This window comes from Podospora pseudopauciseta, chromosome 4 (genome assembly GCF_035222475.1).
Source record: "Podospora pseudopauciseta strain CBS 411.78 chromosome 4, whole genome shotgun sequence".
In the NCBI taxonomy this organism is placed as follows: domain Eukaryota; kingdom Fungi; phylum Ascomycota; class Sordariomycetes; order Sordariales; family Podosporaceae; genus Podospora; species Podospora pseudopauciseta.
Window position 1 is genome coordinate 2,284,219 of NC_085894.1, and position 21,106 is coordinate 2,305,324.

Here is a 21,106-nt window from a genome sequence, read left to right on the forward strand (position 1 = left end):
CCCACCTTTGGCACCTTCCCATCTCAAGCCATGGCCACCCACCTACCCACCCATATCTGCAAGAGCGAAGGTTGTTTTTCATCAAGACCTGGGGAAAGGTCCCTGACCCCCAAGAAAGGATGTGCTGTGGCCTGGAGTAGCGATGGCTGCAAATGCTACCTTGGAGAATTCTGAGCTGTGACAGGTGACAGTTGTGATGAATGTCGAGACGAAAACCTTCCAAGCCCAGTTGTTTCCAGCATTCTCCACCCGTGCCTCTTTCTTAGGAAACTCAACCGACTCCAGCTTGTTGCAACCTACACCACCTCTACACAGCACAGTAACAATCCAAGCCCCCCGGCAGCCCAGTAGTAGCAGCCTCCATCTCCGCCCTGCCTCGCTCAGTTCCGGCCCGGCCCTCCCCTCGTCCCAGGTCCAGCAGCAGCTCCGAGCAAAGCTGTGTGTGCTACCTACTACCTCGATAGCTCACGGCATATTCCATCTCTCACTCACCTTTGCAGAGACACAAGCTCCAGCAGAACCACCGGCGCTGGCCCTAGAATGGCGTGACCCTGGGACCTGGATTTGTTCTTTTTATTTTATTTTATGCTTCTTCTCTTTGTCGGCTCTGCTACCATCGACCACCGTTCCGTCCCTTCGGCTCAACTCTAACTGCCGAGCCAGCTCTGGTACTTCGTCCACCTTCCACCGCCAAAACCCAACAAGCAAAAAGCCCCTTGCCTGTGCCTAAGCTGCGGGCCAGCGCCGCTGACATCGCGTGCCGGTTGGAGGGGGACCTCTGAATGTTGGAGCTGCTGACGGGACAGACTAAACCCGCTCGGACTTTCCACAAATCTGTGGACGTCCTTTCTCTCTCTCTCTCCAGGTCCGCCGAGTCGCCTGTACAAGATTCGTCCAGAGTCCTGACTGACTCTTGTCAACCTCAACCGTCGACGGCTTGACAGTTCGTCTTATTTTCCGTCTCGACATTCTCACGGACGGTCTCCTTCATCTTCGTCCCACCGCTTGCTGGCCTCGAGGGTCTGTCGGTTTCAGCTCTTGGGGTGTCTAGAACGTTGAGAGAGCCTCAAGCACACGGTGTCGATCTTTTCGGTCTCTTCACCTGTGGCGATACAGCGTGCGTTATAAACAGGAAATTCCGCTCTCCTGAACCAGACCTCGGCAGCACCCGACAAGTCTTGTCCATCCGACCACACAGAAGCTCTCGGTTGCTTCAGCCAAAGCACTGGCGATAACCTCTCTCCATTCGACGCATTGCTCGCCAGCCTTGTCACTGCCTGCGGCGGTATGAGCTGCGAGCTCGGTCTTGCTTATCCTACTCACAACATTGTCTCCAGCAGCGGCTAGGACACAGGCTCTGTCCGAAACCTTGAACGCCTCGGAAAACCTTGCTGAGCAAGAAACAGAACAGGCTTTTCCCCCTCATCTCCCTCTCAAACAAACACACAAGATGCCCATCATAAACGGGCAAAAAATGGCCTGGTATGTCTTGCTTTTCTGTTTGTCCCGAGGTTTCCTTGCTGACGCTCATGCCTTGACATAGCGGGCCATGCATTCGCGGCCATCGCTCTACGAAATGCAATCACTATAACGAGCGGGTGATGGTGCCGGTGAGGAAGCCTGGTCGCCCCTTGAGCACCTGCCCCTGCCCACCTGGGAAACCATGTGTATGCGGCGGCGTTAGAGTTGCCATTCCGAAGAAGCAAAAGTGCCATTGTCCAGCTGGGACTGTCGACAGTGCTACCAGCTCCGAGTTCGACCCTTCGCCAGTTGACACACCCATCTCACCAGCATCACGCACCTCTTCGAATCGAGTCACCAAGTCGGGTTCGGGGTCCAAGTCAGCCAGCCGAAGGCAATCGCTTGCGCTTGCGAACTTGGAGAGGATGGATCCCAACTCCATCAACCTGATCCCGTCGCCCAATGGAAATGGAATGATTGGAATCACGGCCATGGTGAGCCCAAGGGACGCGACGTTTGGACATCCGATGGGGATGGTATCCATGGGGCCTCGGGAGTCTTTTGTGCCTGCACCACCACCGGATTTTGGTGGTCCAATGGGATACAACATGCCCCCAAGCATGCCGCCACACATGCCACCGCCTCACTATCCCCCGCATATTCAGATCTCGCAGCATATCAAGACGGAAAATGGCGGGTTCGTCCCGATGCTGAACGGGACTTTTGTCTCGCCAGTGCCCATTCCCGCCTTTGTCGATGGCCCTCACCCACAGGGAATGCAGGCGTTCAACGGGCCGCCGCCGCCACCACCTCCCAATCCTGTTCTCGAACCATCGGCCATGTCCAAGCCGAAGGGAGGTTCGGGAGGCGGGGGCTGCTGTGGTGGTGGCAACAAGGCACCCCCCATTCAGGCGCCTCCTCCAGTGCCGGCTCCTCTTCCTACCCCTCCTCAGCAGCAAATGCCGAACACAATGCCACCACCCCAATCACAGAATGCCCCGTCAGGCGGAGGCGGCAGCTGTTGCAGCAGCAAACCTTCGCAGCCACCCCCCATGCCCCAGATGAGCCCCAACGCTATGCAGGCACCCCCTCAGCCGGGTTTTGGTCCGGGATTCATTCCCCAGTATCAGACTCCGATCGATATCAAGATGGAAAACATGCACCACCATCAGCCATTCCAGTTTCCCGGTCAGACTGTGTTCACCTATCCCGCCGAGTATGGCTCATGGCAGATGCCCATCAACCCAGCCATCTGGCAGCAAGTTGTCTCACGGCCGCCCACGCAGCAGCAACACGAGACGTCTATTTCTGCCATTGCTCCCAACGGCAACAACGGGACCGTGGGCGGGAACTCTCACGAGTGCGGCTGTGGTGAGGGCTGCCAGTGTGTTGGCTGCCTGGCTCATCCGTTCAACTCGCAAATGCTTCAGTATGTGCAGAACGCCTACAGCCCCAACAGCAGCCACGGCAACAGCAGGAGCGCGGATTCCAGCGCCAATGCCAGTCCCAGCGCGAACCCTTTGAACCTGGCGAGTCCTGTGGAGATTCCCAGCGGGCCGGAGCTGCCGCCATCACACCAGACACAACCGCAGCCACCACCAAGGCCGAACGCGAACGAGTCTGATGGCTCGTCGAACGCGCCCACTCCGCCGAACGAGGGATCGCCGGCTCTGTCGAACGAGGAGGAGCTGACGGCGCTGGATTACTATTTTGTCCACTTGCCCATTTCGGCTTTGTGCGTGGGGGCGTTGGACATGTGCCCTTGCGACGAGTCTTGCGAGTGTGTGGGGTGTTTGGTGCATAACACTGCGGGATTCCCTCAGGGGGATGGGGGGTTCTCTTAGGTTTCTTTCAGGGATGGGTGGTTTATCGTGTGTTGAGTTTGAATTGGCATTTCCCCCCCCCCCTTTTTTTTTTTTTTCTTTTTTTCTTTCCTTGGCTATCACTCTATTTCGAGATACCCATGTGCTGGTTGTCGGTGCTCATTTTCAGAGGGGAAAGGTAACACAGGCAAGAAAGGGGGGGGGGGGTTGATTTCGAGAATGGTGACAGGAAAAGGGGGGGTGGGCATTTGTGGCTGTGTTGAGGAGGTGATACCCTACAGTGGACATTTGCCAGCTTCATTACAGGATTTGATGATAGCGAGAGGTGGGCGGGCATTGGCAGCTGTATCAAGGAGTTGATAACCTACAGTGAAGGGGTTGGGCAAGGTGGGTAGCGTTGTGAATAGAGCTATGGATTGTGTTGAGGGGGTGTTACGCGGCTTGAGAGATAGGCACGATAGGCAAATGGAGATGGGTTGACACTGTTGACTGTCAATAGATTTTATCAGTGTGGCTTGATGATGTGCCGTGAGAATATTTGAGTTTGATGGGGACACAAGATGCTAACTGAACTTACCTCGATTACGAACAGTTCGGGTAGGGGGCTTGGGTAGTTATGCTTGTTGGACCGTGGATGGGAAAGGTGTGGCTCTGGTTGAGGTGGATGGCAGCATCTCCGTCAGGCAGCTGTCTGAGGTGTCGGAGATAAGAATGGTGGGTCGGGGTAGGGGGAAACGGAGGTTTTGTTGCACAAGGTCTTGGCGGTGCATAACTGGAAACGGGGGAGAGATGGCGTCAACAGTGGGTTGGGGGGGAGCGTTAACATTTCTTTTGGGGGAGGATGTGGAAGGGCGCACTGACAATTTGGCGCGCGGTGAGTGAGAGTATCCGGGCAGTATATACCAACGACTTGGCCATCGCAAAAAAATATAGAAGAGGAATAGAGTTCTTAAAGAAGCTGGGCTTTTGTACTCGGTATTTCAGCTATTTCACTTGTGTTATTTCGGAGCCAGATTGGGAAGACAACTACAAAAAGAGGACAAGATGCTCAACTCGAGAACACGATCAAGATCACCTGCTCGCTCACCATCACGACGAGATGGTGACAGAGACAGGGAAAGGAGGCGTGAGAGGGAACGTTGCAGAGAGAGGAGCCGCGATCGGGGAGATGGACACCGCTCTCACCACCACCCCTCCCGTCACCATCACTCGTCACCACCAACATTGCCCTTCCACCGCGCCCCATTAACCAAAACCTCACTGCACTCCCAGACCCAGCTCTTTCAATCCTACCTCTCCACCGTCAAGAATTTGTCTTTTGGCTCCCTCTCGGAAACGGAGGCAAAAGGCCGCTGGAAGAGTTTTACTGGAAAGTGGAACAGGGGGGAGTTGAGCGAGGAGTGGTATAACCACCCTTCTTTACCACCACCATCATCAAAGATACACACCCCTTCCTTCTCCCCTGCCCCCTCAATCCCAGAACTGAACCCCGGCACCAACAAATCCGACGATGACGACGGCGACGACGACGACGACGACGATGACGATGAGTACATCCCTCCTTTACCAACCCAAAATCAAGCGCAGCAGCATGGTCGCCATGGCCCAGCAATCCCAACAAGAGATGACCTCACCCACCGCGACGAGCTGTTGGAGACGGAAAGGGGGCGCTCTCTTGATGACCACCGGTACGAGAGGAAAACTTTTAGGAAACTCCACAGAGAGCAGCTTGACGAGCTTGTTCCAAAGGCGGATCCGGGGTCGAGGGAACGGAAGCTGGAGAGGAAGAGGGAAGTGACTGAGAAGCTGAAGGGGTTCGGGCAGGACAAGGAGCAGGGGGTGGAGGAGGTGAACGAAGGGGATCTGATGGGTGGTGATGATGCGATCGAGGAGCTCAAGAGGATGAAGAAGTTGAGAGAGGAGAGGCAGAATCAGAGGCAGAGTCGGAGGGAGGAGGAGGAGATGCTGAGACGACAGGAGAGGGAGGAACGGGTGAGGGTGTATAAGGAAAGGGAGGAGAGGGTGATGGAGGGGCTGAGGGGGTTGGTTAGGGAGAGGTTTGGGGGGAGTTGAAAGTGGGGAGGCTCTCTTGTGTGATGTCTTTTGTCGCTCTCTGTTGGGCAGTTCGATACCGGTACCGTGCATCCATTTTTGCACAGAGCAGCACTGGAAATCCCATTACATGCATAACAGTATGATTCAACCTACCAAGGGTTCATCATGTCCCCAATGTTTCCGCCACACTTCCCAGGTTCAATATCAATCATATGCCTCCCAAAACTCCAAATCACACACATAAAATTAACATTCACACCCCCCTTCCCTCCCAAGCTCCACCACGCCTATTAAAATGAATTGACGCCTCCCAAAATGCAGCCAACATGTTAAAATAGCCCTTCCCACGCCCTCCCCCCCTATGTCTTCCAAATCCCAACTGAGGCCTTACAAAAACTTGACACCCAAATTCTCCTCCCCCCCCAACGTCTGCGCCCTCCCCTTTTTGACCAGCACGCCCACCGCCTTGACCAGCAATTCCTGATCCAAACCCCAGAACTCTGTCACGCTGTCAGCCACGACCTCTTTCTGCTACCCATCATCAGAAACTCACCGGACCCCCTCGTCCCCTCCCCCTCAGCCAACTCATAAACAGTCACCACCACCCCCCTATTCCCCGTCTCGTCAGCCCACCGCTCCAACAACCCCGCCCACTCCTCCGGCGTTCTCCAGTACACCCAGACCAGATCCCCTTCTTTACCTCCATACCACTCCGCCCTCCCTTGTCGTTTCATAAAATCGATTATCTCCTTCATGTAAGAGACTTCCAGCCGCCGGTTGATTGTTTCGTTGTTGAAGAGGGGGTAGATAACCGATGCAGGGGAAGTGGTCGCATCGGAGAGGGAGATGCGGTAGAGCTTGTGGTGTCGACAATAGGCCAAGATGAGGGAAGACCACTTGGAGAGCTGGGCGTGCCGGGTCGAGAGGTTGATTTGGGGGGTGAAGAAGGGGGGGAAGGAGTGCTCTTTTGGGAAGGGGAATGCTGCTGTTGCTGCTGCTGCTGCTGCTGCTGCTGGGGGGGGGTTGGTGGTCATGATGGGAAGGTGTTTGGGCTGCTGTAAATAAGTCCTGGTTTGGATTGGTTAGATGAGTGTAAAGGAAAAAGGGAATGGGTGAGGTTGGTTGTGGATAAGATGGGAAAAGTATATGGGATGGGTTGGTGTGAAAGTGGTGGTGGGGTTGGATGGATGGAATAAAGAGTGCCAAGACCTTGTGCCTTGCATGGCGAGGGGTTGTGGTTCTTCTGACTGGACCATCAAGGTTCATATCATGAAGACGGGAAAAGCTTGTCGTAAGCAGCAGTAGGCAGACTTTTGATATTCATCATCAGGATAACAAGAGTAAAAAAAATAATAAAAAATAAAAATCCCACACACGGTATATCCTGATCCCTAACCATATCCTACTCCTAACCCATAGACCAACCACATCCGTAAAATAAAACTCGACCAAAAGAAAAAAAAAACACAAAAAACTACATGTCAATAGCCTGGGTATCATCTCTCATCTCGTCACTCCCCAACTCCTTCTCCAGCTCGTCCGCCACGAAGCTCTCGTACTCCTCCAAGTTCTTCTGAACGTGCATCTTGAACTTGATCACGTCGTTCAGCATGCGCATCGTCTCGGTATGCAGCTCCTCCCTGAGCGCGTTCGCCCGCAGCGTCAACTGTTCGTACCTGTTGATAGTCAGCTAAACGATCTCTGTAGGGTTGGTTTGGTGTCGGGGTCAAAACTCACTCAATGTTCGTATTCATCTCCCTCTGCTCCATCAGCTGCACGCTCTCGCTCAGCTGCGACCTCATCTTGGCCAGCTCCTTCTCCATCTTCTCAATCTGCGCGTCGCTCGCCATCTTTTGCGCGCTCGTCGACTCCTTGGTCTTCTCATACTCCTCCTCCGCCGCCCTCACCCGGTGCTGCAGCGCCTCCACCTCGTTCCTCTTGTCCTCAATCGCCTCCTTGGCCCGGTCCAGCAGGTCATGATCCTCCATCATCACGTCCAGCGCCTGTTTTCTCCGTTCCGACACCTCCTTCCTCAGCACCAAGAAGCTGTTCTTAACCTCCCCGCGCAGGTCCAAGTTCAGGATATGTGCCGGCTGATACCCCGTCGTCGAGTCCTGCAGAAGCCTATCTCCCCCTCCCCCTTGTCCCGCCGCGGCCGACGACGACGGCCCCAGCGACGACGAAAAGTCCGACGGCCCATCATTCACCGTAACCTGTAGCTCGTACTCCTTCCCCTTGGCGTTGACCGCAGTGGCCGGTATCAGCCCGATCTGATAGGCCACCGTGTTGAACTTGTCCACCGCCCTCTCCAGCTCCTCCAACCTCCTGCTCGCCTCCAGCTCCCGATCCAGCACCTTCCGCTTCACTTCCTCCAGCCGCAGATTGGCAGACTCTATCTCCCTCTGCAGACGCTCCCGGTTCCCAGTCATCCGGTCGATATCCTGCATGCTGATCCCCTGCTCATCCACCGCCCTCTGCAGCCTCCTCCTCTCCTCCTCCGCCTCCCTCACCTCGTCGACCAGCTTCTCCAACTCCTGCTGCAGAATCCGATTCTTCGCCTCGTACCTGTCGGACTTTTCCGAAACCAACGTGTTGTACTCCTCAAACTTGGCCCTGTCCTCCTGCATGATCTTGAAGTGATTGTCCAGCACCGCCGGGTCAGGCGTGCTCTTCTCCAGCTCCTCAATCTCTTTCTGCAACCTCTCGTTCTCCGCCTCCAGCATCTTGAGCTCCTCATAGTACTTTGCATTCCCGTCGTGAAACTCGGCCGCCATCCTCTCCACATGCGGCGCCAGCGCGGCCTCGACATCCTCATCCCCCGCGTCATCATCCATGTTGAGCCAGTTCTGGTATGCTCGCGTCAAGAAGTTGAAAATAATGGTGTCCCCCGTGACGTCGACCCCAGCCTCCAGACAAGCCTCATCATACTGGTTGTGAGCATACCGATCGAGCATCTGCGCCAGCTGCATCATCCAGTGCAGCAAACCCAGAAACGTGCTCCAGTTCTGTCCCCCCACGGCCGCGATTTGGGATTTCGTGATGCTCTTCTCGTATGGGTAGCGCATTTGCTTCAGGAGGGGGGGCACTTCTTGGTCAATGTTCTTCTGGAAGCGATAGCTGGGGTCGATGCGCCTGTAGAGCCACTGGAACATGAAATTGAAGTCTTTTTGGGTGGGGGACTTGATGAAGTTGTCCGAGAGCTTGTGGCTCATTTCCATCTCAAAGTTGTTTTGGGCGAGGTATTCGACGAGTTCCTGGCCCAGTCGGTTCTGGTAGGACCGGTCTCGGAGGGGACGGGGGTCGCGGGGGACGCCGGCTGCTTGGGGGGCTTGTTGGAAGAAGCTTTGGTGGCCACCCGTTGGGATGCCCATCCCGCTGCTGCTCGGGCCGCCGACGCCCGAGGGACGGGCCCGGTAGACGCTGCTGCGGCGGTCGTTGTCTTGACTGCTCGAGGGTCCTCCGCCGGTGGTGTGGTAGGACGGTTTTAGGGAGGTGGTGTTGCTGCCGGCGCCGGTGTAGGCCGATACCGAGGCGCGCTTGACCGAGGAGAGACCTACGTCGGCTAGGTTGGTGCCGGAGGAGGAGCGCTGGAACATGGGCTGGTTTGGACGTTGCAGGGCCAGGGAGTGGCGCGAGCCGGACATGGAGCGCGCATGGCTGGTTGGGCCGCCGATGCTGCCAATGTGGGATTGTCGCTTCATGGCGGAGGGGGGCTGGGGGATGGCAGAGTTGAGGTTGAGACCCCCGAGGGTCTCGCGCGGTCGACGGCTCGACATGGTTGGTGATGTAAAAAAAAAAAAAAAAAAAAAAAAAAGAAAAAAAAATGGGCTAGAGGGCTGGTCCCCCCTCTGTCGCTCACACACGCCCCTCCTGTTGGTTTTGCACGGTGAGTTTGCCCAGTACGCCGGCGTATCGCGGGATGGTTGCTTGGCCCGAGGGATATGCGCAAACGAGGGGTGAGTCGGTACTTTCGTCGAGGTATCGAGAGGTTTGTCGTCGAGGTTCGCAGCAAGGTCGTTTTGGCAAGTCGCGGGGCAACAGCGGCGACAGGAGCGTTGCGACAACTGGCGAGAGCGACACTTTGCTGTACAGCGCTCGGTTGCTGTGGTAAACAAAACATGCGGGCGGGGCAGTCCATTGGCCGGCCCCGCCCTCCGCTGCTCGGGAAGGGCTTGGCAGGTGACACGTGATGCCGGCCATTCAAATCCGGGGGGAAAGCACCAGTGGCAAGAGTTCCGCTGAAAGAGGAAACAAGGGGCACGGGCCGGCATGAACCTCGGCTTCCCGCGCGCCATTGCATTTCCCAAACGGTCGTCATCAGCTACTACTTTTTGGTCTTCTTCAGCCCCAAACGCGTCCTCCAGTTTCATCAATTTCTGCTCTTCCACAGAAAAGGGGCTTGATCTCAAAAGGAGGGAGATACGACATATACGAATATGGCTATTCGTGAGGAGCTTGTCGCTTCGGCAGCGACGTGTAGGTTGACCTAGACCGACCCAGGATTGAGACATCGGGATGCATGCTGATTTCCACTGTCATCTAGTCCTGCAAGACCCCAGCGTCGCCGCGTCCCCGATCGACAAGAAGGTCGCCTTCCTGCAAGCAAAGAACCTGACCCAGGAAGAGGTAAACGTTGCCCTCGCTCGCGTCGGTGCTGGCGTAGCGCCGCCACAAGCATACACATCCCAGGCCGTAATCCCAGCACAACAGCAACAACAACAACACCAACCACCCCAACAGTACTACGGGCAGCAATACCCCCCACAGCAGCAATACCCCCCATACGGATGGCAACCACAACCACAGCAGCAAACAGTCCCACCTCGGCGTGATTGGCGTGACTGGTTCATAATGGCTACTGTCGTCAGCGGCGTCTCCTACGGCCTCTTCTCCCTAGGGAAGCGCTACGTCTACCCCCTCATCGCCCCCCCAACCCCCGAACGGCTGGAGCGAGACAAGAAATCCATCGATGAGCAATTCGAAAAGACGTTTGCCTTGGTGGAGCAGCTGGCCAAAGACACGGAAGCCCTCAAGGCCACCGAGACGGAACGCACCGAAAAGCTCGACACGGCCCTCAACGAACTCGAGACGGTGATCGGAGACCTCAAGTCGGCCAACCGCCGCCGCGACGACGAGGCGCAGCGGGTTAGGGATGACGTCCAGAGCCTCAAGGACTCAATCCCCCGCGCGTTGAACAACCAAAAGGACCTCACTGACACCAGGCTGAGGGAGGTCAATGCTGAGCTCAAGAGCTTGAAGACGTTGATCACGCAGCGGATGAACCCGACTGCCACTTCAACCAGTGTGAATAATTATCTTCGCCCGTCCACCGGCGGAACCACTCCTGCTGCTAGCCCGGCTGCTGTGACGCCCGCGGCCCCGGCTACGGTTGAGAATGGGGATGAGGCTCCCAAAACTACGACGTATTCGGATTATTTGACTGGTAACCACAACCGGACCGGTTCCGCTTCTGCCTCGTCGCCTTTTAACAGCGGGATGACGGCCAAGGCGTCGATTCCGGCTTGGCAAATGATGGCTTCGAAGAAGGGTGCTGTTGCTGCGGCGGCGGGGCCGTCGTCGTCGTCATCGACGGAGGGTGGTGAGGCGGCGGCGGCGGCGGAGAGCAGTGGGAACAGCACTGATACCCCTGCTGCGAGCTCGTAGGGGGGGCTATAGGGGTGATGGGGTGGATGACACAAGAGAAAGTGGAGGAGGAGGAGAAGAAGGAGGAGGAAGAGCCGGCGACATGTCGCTGGCACCATGTGATGAGGAGGATCAACAGTTGGATATATGATTAATGTGTACCGGTCAGCGGGGTAGTGTTATGGGGGGGTTGTGGCTTTTGTACCAGTAACATTATACTACAGCATTGGAGTGTTTTTTTTTTCGCTCAAACATTGTGTCGCAAATATTTCGCAGCGGGCGTTATTAGGTCTTTTAAGAATCTGGTCATCTCATGAGATGTGATTCATGTCGAGGCAATTGTGATGGATAGTGCTGTTTTGACTTATGCAGGTTGGTATGGTTCTCTGGCTTCTTCTCCGGACTCGCGGGCTGTTATAAGAGTGCGGGTGTCCCCCCTCGATCGACTCGACATCAACAAACAAACAAACGGAGGAGGGAAGCATTTTGACCCGACAGTTTGGACAGGTGTGGGGAGCGAACGGTAAGTGTATGAACTTTCCCATGTTGAGGGCTACATAAGTTTGGCATGTGCTGATTAGGTTTCGGGGGGAGACAAATGGCACCACATTGGCATTGCGGGAAGCGGGAGGTGCAGTAGGCTGACAAAGCTGTACTAGCAAAAACAAAGGTTGCCAATGCCGGGGCGGGGAGAGGGGGGTGGAAGCCGAGGTACAGGTTTTTGGTGGTGGTGTTGGTGGTTGTTGGTGGTGACGGTGGTAGTGGTGGTATGTCTCTCTTTCATCCCAACTTTTTTTGTTGATAGACAGGCAGGAAGATGGTTCTTGGCGGGCATAGCAATGTTGACATGGCTGCTGGGTTTCACCATGACGTGCGGATCTCGCCATGTCTGCCTGGGGTAGTCGGAGTGTTTTGGGATGGGAGGGGAATCATTGGATGATGGAGGGGGGTGGAAGGGAACTTGTACAAAGTGGGATTTGCTTGCGAGTGGGATGGATGGGTTGGTGGGTGGTGGGCCAGATCTGAAAGAAAAGAACCCCTGTCAGAGCTACTAACTCTACTACCACTACAACGCCGTTGACGGAGGATGTATTGATATATTTCGACCTCGCTGCTTTTTTCATCCCTCGGTTTCTCAACCATTGTTCTATCTTCAGTCTGTCTGGACACTCTGCCTCTTTTTCTTTTTGGTCAATATCATTTTGATACAGCAGCCCCCCTCCCTTTTCCTTCAGTTCTCTTCATCTTACCTCACCACCACAATGACCACCACCACACTCCAAGAAGAAACCCTCACCGCCGCCTCCCTGGCAGGCGGCGATGTCCCCCCCACCGTCTCCCCAACCCAACCACCAACCTCGGACCCATCAACCTACAAATTCCTCAAGGCCATGCTCCCCCACCTCCCCTTGCTCCTCCGCACCGCCGTCCTCCACCTCCTCCGCCTCTCCCCCCAGTCCCCCTACCTAGACCTCAAAACCGCCCTCATCGTCAGCGTCCTCCGCGCCTACATCAACCCCCCCAACCCAAAGACCATCTCTGAAACCAAACAGTTCCTCAACCGCTTTCCCAGCATCAAAGGCAAGATCTGGGTCGCCACCTACTCCATCCCAACCCCCACCCCAGAAACCCAAAGCGCCATCCAATCCCTCTTTTCCAGCGCCATCACCGCCCTCTCCCACGATGGAAAAACTCGTCTGCCGTCAATGCCCGAGGTGAGGAGTGTGGAAGGTGAATGGACGGGCTACCGCGCCAACGCCACTTCCTCCAGCCGTCTCCCGGAGGGTTTGTCACAGAGGGAGCTGTACAGCGAAATGATGAAGGAAGCAACCGGCAAGTCAACAATCCTCTACTTCCACGGCGGCGCCTACTGGCTCATGGACCCGGCCACTCACCGCCCCACAACAAAAACACTGGCCAAAGTCACCGGGGGGAGGTGCTTCAGCGTGCGGTACCGTCTCGCGCCAGAGGACCCGTTTCCGGCGGCGGTGATGGACGGGTTGGTGGCTTACCTGGGGCTTTTATACCCGGAAGAGGGGGCTTTTCACGCTGCTGTTCCGGCGGAGGAGATTGTTTTTGCGGGTGATAGGTAGGTACCTCTTCCCTTCCCCCCCCTTCCCCCCCTTTTTCTTTTTTTATTCGTTTTTTTCTTCTTTTTTTCCCCCCTTCTCACACATATCACTAACGTTTTTTTTTCCTTTTTCCCCCCTATGCTAGTGCTGGTGGCAACCTCTGCTTGTCGCTGTTGCAGCTCATCCTCCACCTTCACAGATCAGGCCGGAAGGAAGTGATGTACAACGGCAGAACAGTCGACATCCCAATCCCGGCAGGCCTGGCGTTGAACTCCCCCTGGACGGACGTCACCCACTCCTCCCCGTCTTGTGTGTCAAACGCACCGTTTGATTACCTACCCGAACCATCTGTTCTCCACTCTGCAGAATCCAAACGCCCTGCTTGCTCCATCTGGCCTTCTACCCCCAAACGTCGCCACATTTATGTCTCTGACGAATTGATGACCCACCCGCTGGTGTCGGTGGTTCTGGCAAAGAGCTGGGAGGGAGCGCCGCCGGTTTACATCTGTACAGGCTGGGAGCTGCTCGCGGATGAGGATAAGTATCTCGCGAAAAAGATGTGGGAAGAGGACGGGGTGAGGGTTAGGTTGGAGGAGTACGAGGGCATGCCGCACTGTTTTGGGTTGATTTTCCCGGGCTTGAAGGAGGCGAGGAGGTGTTTTTCGGGGTGGGGGGGGTTTATCAAGGAGGTTGTTGAGGGAAGTGGGGAGAGGGGGAGTAGGTTCTTAACTGTTAGGGCGGGGACGCTGGAGGAGGTGGAGAGGAAGGGGGAGGAGGTTAGTCGGATGAGGGGGGAGGTGGTCAGGAGGAGGATGGAGGGGATGTTGAGGGGAGGGCCGGAGGCGGTTGCGAAGTTGTGAGAGGGGGTTTGATCTGGGAGTTTTGGAAAAGTGGAAGCGGGCGTTTTGGTTTGGGGGTTGGGGATTGGGGATTTTTTGACGTACATGGAAGGAAAAAAAATAACATACCTGCATTATAATAATGTATAATCCGATAGCTCCTAGTTGGCAGATATCTTGGTGTCTTTTCATCCTGGCTGGTGGCTTGAATCTGTACTGACACATCCAAGCCAGTTCAGGTTTACTCTGCCGGCTAACTCTCTCTCTCTCTCTCTCTCTCTCTCTCTCTCTCTCTCTCTCTCTCTCTCTCTCTCTCTCTCTCTCTCTCTTCCCTCACTTACATTCTTCTCAACCGCTCGACAGGGGCCCTTCCCCAGAAAGAATCCCAAAATCCCACCATGAGCCGGGACCCACATGGTATCATTTCTTGGCACCACTCTTTTGCATCTCACTCTCACCTTTCCCATCTCTCACCCTTCACCTTCACCTTCACCTTCACCCACCACTCCCCATCCCCCCTTCCCACCTCCCGTGTGGCCCCCAACTCGGCCCAAAATGGACAAGCACCTCAAAACCCTCCAATCCCTCTCCAAAACCCTCACCACCCTCTACCAAACCCGCACCCCCTACCGCATCAACCACGGCTCAACAAACTCCACCCGCCCACGCCCTTCCTCCGGCACAGCAACAGTCGATATCTCCAGCCTGAACAACGTCTTATCCGTCAACAAAGCAACCAAAACCGCCCTCGTGGAACCAAACGTCCCAATGGACAAGCTGGTCGAAGCTACCCTCCCCCACGGCCTGATCCCCCCGGTAGTGATGGAGTTCCCAGGCATCACCGCCGGCGGCGGATTCGCGGGCACAGCAGGGGAATCCTCCAGCTTCAAGCACGGCTTCTTCGACGACACGGTCAGACAAGTGGAGATGGTTCTCGGAGACGGGAAGATCGTACGGTTCGGACCTGACGACGAAGAAAAAGGGGACTTGTTCCGCGGAGCGGCCGGTGCGGTGGGCACGCTGGGGGTCACGACGTGTCTGGAGATTCGGCTGATGGACGCGAAAAAGTTTGTCAAGACGAGATACCACCGTGCCAGGAGCGTGGCCGAGACGGTCGAGGTGATCAGGCGGGAGGTCAGGAACGACGACAACGACTACGTGGACGGCATCCTCTTCAGCAGGGACCACGGCGTGGTCGTCACGGGCGAGCTCACCGATGTCAAGCCCCGGGCGGCAGAACCACGGACGTTTTCCCGCGCGTGGGACCAGTGGTTTTACCTCCACGCCCAGAACCAACAGCAGTCCGAGGAGTACATCCCCCTGGCGGAATACCTCTTCCGGTACGACCGCGGCGGCTTCTGGGTCGGCGCCGCGGCCTTTGAGTACTTCAAATTCGTCCCCTTTACCAGGTTCTCCCGCTGGTTTCTGGATGACTTTTTGCACACCAGGATGATGTACCGCGCGTTGCACGGGTCTGGCGAGAGCGCGAGGTTTGTTGTGCAGGATGTCGCCATGCCGTTCGAGACCACCGAGGCGTTTGTGGATTACACTGCCGAGTCGCTGAACATCTGGCCTCTTTGGCTGTGTCCGCTCAGGCGGAGGGCTCCGCCGACGTTTCACCCTTTTACCACTGTTCCGGAGGGGGTCGTCAGGGAAGAAGAAGACATGATGCTCAATGTGGGCGTTTGGGGATGGGGGCCGGACGAACCGGCAAGGTTTGTCGAAAAGAACAGAGAGTTGGAGGCAAAAGTCAGGGAGCTGGGGGGCATGAAGTGGCTGTATGCGCACACGTATTACGACCAGGACGAGTTTTGGGACATGTACAACGGCAGGGGGTGGTATGACGAGCTGAGGGAAAAGTATAATGCCGGCCACCTGCCGAGCGTCTGGGACAAGGTCCACGTTGACCCCGAGGCGGCCGGGAACAAGAAGAGGCACTGGCTCAAGAGGCAGGTGCCGCTGGGGGGGTTTTATGGTATTTGGAAGAGTATTCAGAGCAAGGATTATTTCCTGCATCGGAATGCGGCCTGGAAGTGGAAGGGGGAGGAGTGAGCGGTGATGGGTGAGAGTGTGTGTGTTGATATTGTATAGATAGATAATAAGTATACGTGACTAGAATGGGTATGGATAATGTAAGACAATCCTACTTTGTATCATTCAATCATTCAGACAGCATAAACCAGCCAAGCAGCACTTTTGATTCTTCATCTAACTCCTTGTCACAAACAGCAACCTCAGTCAAGACACACACATGAGTTTACTCCTTGTATTTCACTCACTCCACTCGTTCACCCTCTTTTTGGACCCCAGACTAACCTAACGAAAACAAAAACACAAACGAAAATACTCAAAACACGCCCCTGGGCACCAAAAAAAAAAAAAAAAAAAAAAAAAAAAGACAAGCATAATAGATAACCACCCACTCCTCTCATCCACCTCTGCCGCCTATCGTACAAATTGTTCTTGGTTGTCCGTGCTCACCCCTCCCCTTCGTAGCTAAAACGTATGAATAGGTAGGCCGAACAGTCGCCAGAGCGCTCAAATGATATACACAAGAACGTAAAAGCAAAATAATCTTTTCGACCAAACAGTCAAAGACCACCGCCTCCAGAGAAGATACCGAGGGGAAAAAAAAAAAAAAAAAAAAAAAAAAAAAGGGAAACATGTCCGTCAGGACTTGAGGTATGTTAAATGTAATTGTTGATAATCGTTCCCAACAGTGTGGGTATTGGTCCTTCGATGTGGTTCCATCACCAATGTGATGTCCATCATATGTTGTGTATCCACGTGGATATGGCGTGGTGTTCTTTTTCGTGGGAGTTCCTCGTGGTGTGTTTGTGCTTCGTTCCCCCAAAACTCTGCCAAGGGTCGGTTGTGACACTCCGTGTCCAGATCTCAGTGCGCGTCCAGTCGAGTTTACCCACTCGCCCAGAAAGCCAAGGCAATAATCATGTAAAGCCCCAGCAACATGGCTCCCTCCAGGTAGTTTGACTTGCCGTCCTGCACCGTGTATGTCACCACGAGCACCGACACAGCAAAAGCCACCGTCTGGAATGTCTCGAATCTGAGTGTCATGGGCACACCTATCGCCCAGCCCAGCAGAACCAACGACGGAGTCACCAGCAGCGAAATCTGGATGCTAGACCCAATCGCAACACCCATGGCCAGATCCATCTTGTTCTTCACAGCCACCACACAGGCAGTAACATGCTCCGCCGCGTTGCCGACAATCGGGATGAGAATCAAGCCGATAAACGTCTTGTTGAGGGCACCGCTTTCGGCCACGGCGTCGATGCTGTTGACCATGTGATCGGCGCAAAAGCTGATTACCAGGGTGGTGAGCAACAGCACGATGCCAGCCGACCAGGGGCCAAGGAGCGGGTCGTGCTCCTCCTCCTCTCCAGCGTTGGGACCAGCCTCGGACTCGAACAGGCGCTTATGTGAACGGAGAGAGAAGATCAGGTACATGACGTAGAGAAAGAGCAAAACGACCGACGAGCAGCGAGAAAGAAGCAGGGCCACCTCCTCCTTGTCCGAGCCGCTGTCCAGGACGCCGTACAGAGCGGCCGGCAGAATCATGGTTGCCGATGCAAGCGTCATGAGAGAGCATGTCGTCTGGGCCGTGCCCGCAGAGAAGCTCTGCTCAATCGCGTTTCCGTCGGCGTCGCGCATGTTGGTGAGGCCACCGAGGAAGAAGCACATGCCCAGGACAAGCAAGAGGTTCGAGAGGATTGAGCCCAACATGGAGGCCTGAACGATTTCCACCTGGTTGGCCCTCAAGGCCACGATACTGACCTGTTCAGACGTCAGCACGAGCCGGCTGGATGAACAGCATAGTGCTGAAAGGACATACAATAAGTTCGACGGCATTGCCCAACGTGGCGTTGACCAAGCCACCGAGAGTCTCGCCAAGCCGAGCAGCAATCTCCTCCGTCGCAAAGGAGAGGATGGCGGCGAGGGGGATGATGGCGAAGAAGTTGAGGGTGAAAACCAATGTTGGGTTCCACTCGTACGTGCCGGCGATGAGCCCAAAGGGAACAAAAACAAGGAGAACGTTTATCCAAGCTGGTGTGCCGCTGTTAGATAACCTCCATGATATGGCTCAACGTCAAGCTAGGTAGGTGCTTACAGCTGAGCAATGTGATCTTGAAGACATTGAAAAAATGCGCCGGCAGCCGGACCAGAGCGTTGGGACTCTTGGTTCCAGGGCTGCTGGTGCGATCAAGAAGAAGGTGTTTCCAAAAGTTGGCTTCGGAGCCGCCATTAGCGATCCTATGGCCCAAGAGGGGGCTCTCCTCGTCATCCATGCTGGGCGAGCCTGTTTCGTGAGGTGCTTTGCCGGTGGTTACTCGGCGCAAGATCTGGCGGGTTTGAACGTGAACTGTCAAGCTTGATAAGTAATTGATCAAGCCCTTGCCCATGATGATGGGTGAGATTGGAGAGTGAGATGCTGCTGTCTGGTGTCGCCGCGGTCACTGACTCTCATGGCGATGCGCGGACAGTAGCGGTAGGAGAGAGCTGACAAGAAGACAAATTACCTCTCCAGGAGGATGAAGGTAGGTAAGGTAAGGTAAGGTAAGGTGGTCGGGTGTCACAGTCGAGAAAGGGAGCGGTTCATAGCTGCCCAAGAAGACAGACGGGAGTGGTGTGAAGGATGATAAAAGGTAGGGGTGACTTGGCAAGATGTATGTACTTACAGGACATGATGGATGGCGGCGCGAGAGCGTTTTCACGTCGCAGTCACCAGGGGGAATCGGGAACAGTTGGGGCCCCCTGGACTCGGCAACGAAAATGGGGCGAACGGCAGACTGGGACTGGCTGGGACCGCTGGAACAAAGGTGGGGTTGCCCTAAGCCGGTCCGGGATACAAAGACAAAGTCTCCGCCCGGCCAAACGCTGTCTGCTGAACTGCCAAACGCACCCAAGAACAGCGATCTCGAGTTATGAGAATCTCTCTCTGTGTGTTGCGTCCCTGGAAACCAACTGTCAGTCCAATGCCATCCCAACTTTCCACCACTTGTCAAAACACCACTCCGTTTTGCCCTGCGTTAGTTTGCAACCCGCAGCTTGCCCCAAGCAGGTGGTCCCCTTTGTCAATCACCGCCCACCGCCCGACATCGAGGAATTCCATATCTCGAATCAACATTACGAATGTCCCTTCTTGGACAGACAGCAAAAGGGAAAAAGAACGTACCACGTCACACGTTTCTACCACACTACCACGCTACCACACTTGTCTCTGTTTCCCGCAGGTGTTGGGACTGTCCCTAGACTCTCGGATGGCAACGTCTTTTTCGGAGTCGGAGCGGTCTGCGGTTTGACGAACGAATCGAGTCCTCTGCCAAGCGTGGCTGTGAAGAAGTTTATTGCGTAGTGGGAAGCTCCGATGTGGATTTTGCTTTGCTGTGCTGGAGAACGAACGACGGAAAGAAAGCTGGTAACATAACCCCGCGATGTTGGAGAAGAGACGAGGAATCTGCTCTGCTGTTGACGTCGACAGACAGGTACGGTATGTTGTGCCACTGAGAATTATTTTGGTACCAACTTCTTGATCTTGGTCCGTGCCGTTCAACGCCTGCCGTGCCGATGCAGGCCTCGAGTGTAGCCGCCCGATTTTGAAACTTTTGATGCTGAGTATAGATGGGACGTTTGTTTCCACTACAGTTAGTCGGACCTACCTTGCTCAACTGAGTGATTCACCGCCTGGCAAGTTATACCAAAAACTCTTGCCAACAAATTGGCAACCTCAACGGCCTCCTCCAAGACAACACAAACTGGGCACAGCATCAACGACGTAACCAGGGCAGCTGAGAACAAGCTCCTAGCTCCAAAAGCTTGAGCTGCCCCTGTCTAGCCTGTGGAGAAACGTGGAGAAATGCCTTCATGGGTCTGCCTTGCCCGGGCTATCGATAAGCGAACACCCTGGCTTTTTGGACGTTTCTGGTTGCGTCATGATCCTGGCTCGACGATTGTGTCTCGACGCAATTGCCATCTTCAAAAGAGATCGACAACTGTCTTTGAAACTCTTACAACCCTCCTTCCAAGATCTTACAATACCGTCAACAGCAAGAAGGACAGCCCCCCCAACCCCAAGGAAGGACCCCCAAACTTCCCATTTCCATTTCACTTTTTACATAATGCAGGTATCATCCAACGTCACCCCATCAACCGTTTGATGAGGCCCAATCTCGACAAGACATCCATCCTATCGCGTTTTCCCTTTGCGCCTCGCTTTCCTTTCCTCTTCACAGTCCGAGAAGCGAATCACCGACAGGCAAAATCCCTCGGCAAACGCTCTTCAAAACGGCCACGCGCTGTTCAACAAATTCCAATCGACTTTCCCCATTTCCCCGTTCATCCTATTCACCAACTTTGTACCAACAAGTTACACCAAAACGCACAGCCCACAACTGACCCGTGCGCAAAGGAGGCCTCCGTGATTTCTCTTGCTTGCCAAGAAATGATAATGTGACGTGAGCACATGGGGTAAGGGTAAGCACTGAAACTGACCCCCACTTATTGAGAACATTCTCATCAATTGGTCTGTGACCTTCATCAAAATTCAACCTCTCTCACCTTTTTGAAAGATAAGACTCTCATCGCACGCAAGCTTTGAGGCGCAGTTTTGTCTTGTGTGTGTGTGTGTGTGTGTGTGATAGAGAGAGAGAGAGAGAGAGAGAGAAAGGGGGGATTTGAGTTGGGTTGGGTTGGTGCAGTAGGTCTCCGATCTCTCCGTTCCCAGAAGGGCGTAGGCTGCCTCCTTACTTCTACCCGATCGTCCGGTTCCGATGACACAGGGTAGTGGAGAGTCTAGAATTTTGCCCCAGTTGTTGTTGTTGTTGTTGTTGTTGTTGTTGTTGTTGTTGTTGTTGTTGTGGAACGGGGTTTCGGGGGGTGGGCGGTACGGCATGGGGTATGGTGATTATATCTTTTGTGGAACTACTGTCCATGGTAGGTAGGACAGGTAAGTCGATGCGCTTGACAATAGTTTAAGATGGCTCGCCGTTTGAGACTATCAGCTCGTGGTGGAGGAAGAAATCATCGACACCCGCTGTGGGAGAACCAACGCTCTCAGTTAAGTTCATCGGTATACCAGGCATTTGCATTCGCAAAACTTGGGAAGCAAGCCACTAAATACGGGCAAGTAACGGCTATCATCAGCACCTAGAGTCTAGCCTTCGGATCAAATCCAGGGACAAAGGGGAGGAAGAAC

At 54.9% G+C, this 21,106-nt stretch overlaps 10 protein-coding genes across 10 annotated transcripts; 6 read left to right on the top strand and 4 right to left on the bottom strand.

The window, feature by feature from the left end:
• Positions 1-121: 121 nt before the first annotated feature.
• QC763_408950 (uncharacterized protein) lies at positions 122-3,305 on the top strand (the record flags this gene model as incomplete). The annotated part of the gene is made up of 2 exons (XM_062912523.1): positions 122-1,482; positions 1,544-3,305. The coding sequence occupies exons 1-2, from the start codon at positions 1,451-1,453 to the stop codon at positions 3,303-3,305; spliced, it is 1,794 nt and encodes a 597-aa protein (XP_062765829.1). The 5' UTR covers positions 122-1,450.
• A 1,023-nt stretch (positions 3,306-4,328) lies between these two features.
• On the top strand, positions 4,329-5,357 carry QC763_408940 (uncharacterized protein; the record flags this gene model as incomplete). Its single annotated transcript, XM_062912522.1, has 1 exon — positions 4,329-5,357. One exon carries the CDS (start codon positions 4,329-4,331, stop codon positions 5,355-5,357), a length of 1,029 nt encoding a protein of 342 aa, XP_062765830.1.
• A 485-nt stretch (positions 5,358-5,842) lies between these two features.
• QC763_408930 (uncharacterized protein) lies at positions 5,843-6,373 on the bottom strand (the record flags this gene model as incomplete). Its single annotated transcript, XM_062912521.1, has 1 exon — positions 5,843-6,373. The coding sequence occupies one exon, from the start codon at positions 6,371-6,373 to the stop codon at positions 5,843-5,845; it is 531 nt and encodes a 176-aa protein (XP_062765831.1).
• Positions 6,374-6,813: 440 nt separating this feature from the next.
• On the bottom strand, positions 6,814-9,115 carry NDC80 (kinetochore-associated Ndc80 complex subunit ndc80; the record flags this gene model as incomplete). Its single annotated transcript, XM_062912520.1, has 2 exons — positions 6,814-7,015; positions 7,077-9,115. The coding sequence occupies 2 exons, from the start codon at positions 9,113-9,115 to the stop codon at positions 6,814-6,816; spliced, it is 2,241 nt and encodes a 746-aa protein (XP_062765832.1).
• Positions 9,116-9,775: 660 nt separating this feature from the next.
• Positions 9,776-11,003, top strand: PEX14 (peroxisomal membrane protein pex14; the record flags this gene model as incomplete). Its single annotated transcript, XM_062912519.1, has 2 exons — positions 9,776-9,785; positions 9,883-11,003. The coding sequence occupies 2 exons, from the start codon at positions 9,776-9,778 to the stop codon at positions 11,001-11,003; spliced, it is 1,131 nt and encodes a 376-aa protein (XP_062765833.1).
• A 17-nt stretch (positions 11,004-11,020) lies between these two features.
• Positions 11,021-11,641, top strand: QC763_0066930 (uncharacterized protein; the record flags this gene model as incomplete). Its single annotated transcript, XM_062905923.1, has 3 exons — positions 11,021-11,120; positions 11,355-11,505; positions 11,623-11,641. The coding sequence occupies 3 exons, from the start codon at positions 11,021-11,023 to the stop codon at positions 11,639-11,641; spliced, it is 270 nt and encodes an 89-aa protein (XP_062765834.1).
• A 603-nt stretch (positions 11,642-12,244) lies between these two features.
• QC763_408902 (uncharacterized protein) lies at positions 12,245-14,152 on the top strand (the record flags this gene model as incomplete). Its single annotated transcript, XM_062912518.1, has 2 exons — positions 12,245-13,071; positions 13,200-14,152. The coding sequence occupies 2 exons, from the start codon at positions 12,245-12,247 to the stop codon at positions 13,912-13,914; spliced, it is 1,542 nt and encodes a 513-aa protein (XP_062765835.1). The 3' UTR covers positions 13,915-14,152.
• Positions 14,138-15,407, bottom strand: QC763_0066950 (uncharacterized protein; the record flags this gene model as incomplete). Its single annotated transcript, XM_062905924.1, is given in 4 exon segments — positions 14,138-14,368; positions 14,375-15,047; positions 15,108-15,318; positions 15,339-15,407. Coding segments are annotated over 3 exon segments (717 nt in total). The 3' UTR covers positions 14,138-14,368; positions 14,375-14,610.
• Positions 14,449-15,945, top strand: QC763_0066960 (uncharacterized protein; the record flags this gene model as incomplete). The annotated part of the gene is made up of 1 exon (XM_062905925.1): positions 14,449-15,945. One exon carries the CDS (start codon positions 14,449-14,451, stop codon positions 15,943-15,945), a length of 1,497 nt encoding a protein of 498 aa, XP_062765837.1.
• A 4-nt stretch (positions 15,946-15,949) lies between these two features.
• Positions 15,950-20,771, bottom strand: VCX1 (Vacuolar calcium ion transporter). The gene is made up of 5 exons (XM_062912517.1): positions 19,088-20,771; positions 18,591-18,865; positions 18,023-18,274; positions 17,747-17,958; positions 15,950-17,688 (listed from the first exon to the last, which is right to left on the bottom strand). Exons 2-5 carry the CDS (start codon positions 18,595-18,597, stop codon positions 16,810-16,812), a joined length of 1,350 nt encoding a protein of 449 aa, XP_062765838.1. The 5' UTR covers positions 18,598-18,865; positions 19,088-20,771; the 3' UTR covers positions 15,950-16,809.
• Positions 20,772-21,106: the final 335 nt, after the last annotated feature.

Bases quoted from the DNA above. Each gene is read 5' to 3' on its own strand.
- VCX1 (XM_062912517.1), bottom strand. The intron at 17,959-18,022 runs GTAAGCACCTAC...GCGGCACACCAG, and splicing joins CAAGATCACATTGCTCAGCT to CTTGGATAAACGTTCTCCTT. The intron at 17,689-17,746 runs GTATGTCCTTTC...ACGTCTGAACAG, and splicing joins GCAATGCCGTCGAACTTATT to GTCAGTATCGTGGCCTTGAG.